A 4,106-nucleotide genomic window follows, 5' to 3' on the forward strand; every position below is an offset into this window, starting at 1 on the left:
ATGCTTGGCACAAATTCAACAAAAACTAATTTTTATCACATAGTTCATCATAGAAATCAATACAAATCAAACTCGCAATTTGAACACAAATGAAAACTCATATTTCATCACACGTCGAGCTAGACGTTGCCCTTGAGCCTCCATAGGTGCTCCACCAGATCGTGATGCAGTTCTTGATGCACATGTGGATCTCGGATCTCCTGGCGCATAATGAGGAAGGCAGCCCAGGTTGCCGGTAGCTGGTGATAAACTTGGACAAGAGGACCCTGATCACTCTAATGATAATGTTTTGCAAGATGACACAACAAGTCATGACTTCCCACATTTGATCTTTCGATCAGGTCAGAGCGGGGTACCGGACAACAGCAAATCAAGATTGGAGCACACCGAATGCAAGCTCGACATCCTTCCTGCAAACCTCATGACACTTGACAACTAGGAGTGCTTGCCTCCTGTCACAGGGTTTGAGATAATCTTCACAAATATGGACCATCTCGGATAGATGTCATCTGTTAGGTAGTATCCCTTGTTGTATTGTCGCCCATTGACCTCAAAGTTCACCGGAGGAGCATGACCTTCAACAAGCTTGGCGAAGACATCCGAGCATTGCAGTACGTTGATATCATTCTGTGTTCCTGGCATACCAAAGAAGGAGTGCCAAATCTAGAGATCATGTGTGGTCACTGCCTCAAGTACCACACTGCAAGCTCCTTTCAACTTCCAGTCTTTCCCTTGCATCATAGGTGGCATGGCAAATTTTACAAGTTGTCATGTACAGGTGCGCTGAGCTGAGCTGGCATGACCGCAATTTCAAGGCTCCGCAAACAGTTTAGAAAAATGTATACTCAAAATACTGTTAAAAAATCAATTCATAACAGAAAATAATATAGCTCCTTAAATTTATTACCTTAGACGATACATATAATCCGGACAAGACAGCAAATACATCGATAGTTGTTTACACTGGTACAAGCACATAGACTGTTGAAAAAAGAAATGTCTAAATCTCCAACAGGTAGTGTGAGAACATCCACGGTTACAAGAGATAGTAATGCTACATATATGTAATATACGTGTATTTGACCATCTTCAAGCAAATGGTGTCGGTGGTTGTGCCGGTGGTCCCACCTTGCCATCAATGTGACTCCCCAGGGCAATTGAACAGACCCCAAACGTAGATAACACGAATAAGAATGCTGCATCTGGCCATACCCAGACTATCCCGTACCATATCCCCTTTCTCTTACAGAGTGCTGCGAACAGAAAAATAGACTTGACTGCTGCTTCCCAAGAGTTATACACCATTATGAGAACAATGCTGAAAGTTACTGCTACTGCAGACATAGGAGCAACTGGAAATAACATGATAATTGCAGCAAATGCGAAGGCAAGCGTCATGCTGATTACTGAAATCAATATGATGGGGCTGGACCTTCGAAATAGCGCTTTCCGGATCCCAAGGGGTACCGTTGGATCTCCAGAAAACATGAGAAAAATTGTAGCTGTGATTGAGAAAGCAAAGGCAAATGTGTTGGCCATGAAGAATGTACCAAAAGCAAACGTTCCAGCAAGAATTGGTGACCCTGCATGAGTGTGATCCTCATCTCTATAACCTCCAGGCATGGTGAACATTGCACCAAACGTCACGGTTGCAATTAAAACAGAGCAAACACATCGACTTTGTGTCCCCTCTTTCATTTGACTCAAGAAATGTATTTCATCCTGTCTTGCTTGGTCAGTATCATATTCATTCAAGAAACCCTGGTGAGAAATACCCCTTTTAGCACCGATATATTTGAGTACATTGAGTATTTCTGGTTCATTTTGCTACAAAATTAGAATAATAAATATTAAACAATGCAAACCTCAATTACTCTTGTTCACCTCCAACGCCGTGTTTTAAATTTAAAAGGCTTATATATATTACCCCCTTGATAGATCCCATTTCTTTACGAAGATTTTGATGTGCTATATCTGATGGAGTCTCCCCTTTCTCATTCATCAAATTCAGGTGTACTTGTCTATTCCCTAACAGAGAACAAAACATTCTCATACTTCTTTTTCTTATAGCTATGTGGAATGCAGTATTCCCATCTTTGTCTTGTATATTCAAAATCCATGACAGCGATATGTTTCGACAAGCATAGTCGACAATCGCTGTTTTCTTTCTGTCAGCAGCAACATGAAGAAATGTCCTTCCCCTAGCATCAAGCAAGCCAGCACAATTGTGTGACTTCATAAGAAAATCAGTGATGATTGATGTTGCACCAACGGATGCAGCCACGTGTGTCGGGAATGATCCATTGCGGTCTGGTTGATACAGTACATCTGGATTGACTTTCAATAATTCTAAACATATGGGTTGGCTGTCTCTTTTTCTTGGACACGGAATAGCTACAATGGAAAACTGAAGAGGTATACTTCCGTTTGCATCCCCTTGTAGTGTAAGGTCATTGTTCCATTCTAACAACATCTTCGTGATATCTGCGAGTGGTGTCTTTCCGTTAAACCAATCAATATTAGGGAGCAAAAAAGCACTATGAAAGGATGCTAAAGGAAATGTGTACATGCATCAGTATACAAAGTCAAGGTCATGTGCACTAGATTTTTGCACACGGTGGTTAGTGGAGTGTTATGGTTCATGAAGTTGACATGTTTGGTCTACTAACTTTGTTTATTGGTGGTCAAAAAGTTGCAAACTGGATGAAATGAAACAGAGTCTCTTCATACACCTCTTCTCCAAGTTTTGTATGGTATCAGAATCGATTCAGTATGGGCGAAATAAAGTAGTTTCTCTGTTGCATACAATACATCTTCTGGGTGGAATAACATTATGGAATATCTAAATTTCACATCTTTCACATAATTTGAATCGTTTTTTTTCCTTTTATTGCGACAGGAGTTCACCTAAATCTCATTAACGAAATCATAAGGGTTACGCCCCCACAAAAGATGACAGGTCTTCAGGACTAACTAAATATCCTTCCTAAATGTCTCATTGAGGTAAATTTTGAACCTAACAACACACTAACAGCCTGGATGCAAATGGTAAACTAGTAATGAGGCAAATGTATGCTAAATGGTACCCCTCTGTATCAAAATATAAGACTTTTTTGACACTATCATAGTCTCAAAAAACGTCTTCTATTTTGATACAGAGGGAGTACTACATATATCTAATAATGGTAGGTGAAATTCAGATTAAAGTTGGTACCTTGGCTCCTCTGAACAGCAACGTGCAACGCATTTTGTCCATTCGGTCCAGAGTATGAAAGAACCCCACTGCTCAACTCGTAGAGTGTTTTGGCGACGATTTTATTTTCCATTAAGATGGCAAGATACAATGGTGAAGTACCTTCAGCAGGAATGGTGGCCAACTCTGGAGCATGGGTCATGAGCAAGTTGACCATATCATTGTTCTCAATGCGGACGGCCTCATGCAAGGCTGTCTCTTTGAGCTTGTTTTGTGTCTCCAGCAGCCCTTTACCATTGTTAATGCCCTGACTATTGGCAAGATCAATGAGAAGAGACACCATTGGCAAGTTGCCCCCCCGTGCACCAAAGTGCAGGGGTGTGTCTCCCCCATTGTTTTGCACAAAGAGGAGGCTGGGTGCCTTGCCGTAGACGAGATTGGCTTTGTTCAGTAAGTCCTCAGACTCGCCATGGCTAGCAACGACCACATGGAGTAGAGTGTCACCTTCAACTGTAACCGCGTACAGAGAAGGTGGCCGGGTGGCCGAGCTTCCGATGGTGTAGGCGGCTGGTTTTCCGTCGAGGAATGATTCCAGATCGTGGAAAGAGCCAGAACATGCTAATGCTAGCAGCCCGGCGTCCATCTTGGGCTCCATGGTGGTCGCTGGCGGAGGAGCTGCATTTGCCACAGCGGGCGAGCTAGGACTAGGAGCTGCCTGCCCAGTGGTGGACGACATTGACCACCAACACAATCGTGGGGAGTGGAAATGGGAGAGGATTAAATGGAGCTAGTCTGGACTGCAATGTAGTGGTGCAAAAGGATGGTGAAGCTGAGATGGATGAGCTCAGGAGCTGTGCCTATGGATGGGTATATGTAAAACGGACGAGAGCAAAGCAAGCAAGTGATGCAGTCA

The 4,106-nt window shown here is 42.8% G+C and overlaps 1 protein-coding gene across 1 annotated transcript; it reads right to left on the reverse strand.

The window, feature by feature from the left end:
- Positions 1-435: 435 nt before the first annotated feature.
- LOC119321628 (ankyrin repeat-containing protein At2g01680-like) lies at positions 436-3,848 on the reverse strand. Its single transcript, XM_037595227.1, has 3 exons — positions 3,216-3,848; positions 2,056-2,176; positions 436-635 (listed from the first exon to the last, which is right to left on the reverse strand). Exons 1-3 carry the CDS (start codon positions 3,846-3,848, stop codon positions 436-438), a joined length of 954 nt encoding a protein of 317 aa, XP_037451124.1.
- Positions 3,849-4,106: the final 258 nt, after the last annotated feature.

This window comes from Triticum dicoccoides, chromosome 6B (assembly GCF_002162155.2).
Source record: "Triticum dicoccoides isolate Atlit2015 ecotype Zavitan chromosome 6B, WEW_v2.0, whole genome shotgun sequence".
NCBI classification, from domain to species: Eukaryota; Viridiplantae; Streptophyta; class Magnoliopsida; order Poales; family Poaceae; genus Triticum; species Triticum dicoccoides.

Coding starts and splice junctions, on each gene's coding strand:
- LOC119321628 (XM_037595227.1), bottom strand. CDS start 3,848: ATGGAGCCCAAGATGGACGCCGGGCTGCTAGCATTAGCATGTTCTGGC. Junction 2,177..3,215: donor TTGCTGTTCAGAGGAGCCAA/GGTACCAACTTT, acceptor CTTCATGTTGCT/GCTGACAGAAAGAAAACAGC. Junction 636..2,055: donor CATAGCTATAAGAAAAAGAA/GTATGAGAATGT, acceptor TTGGTATGCCAG/GAACACAGAATGATATCAAC.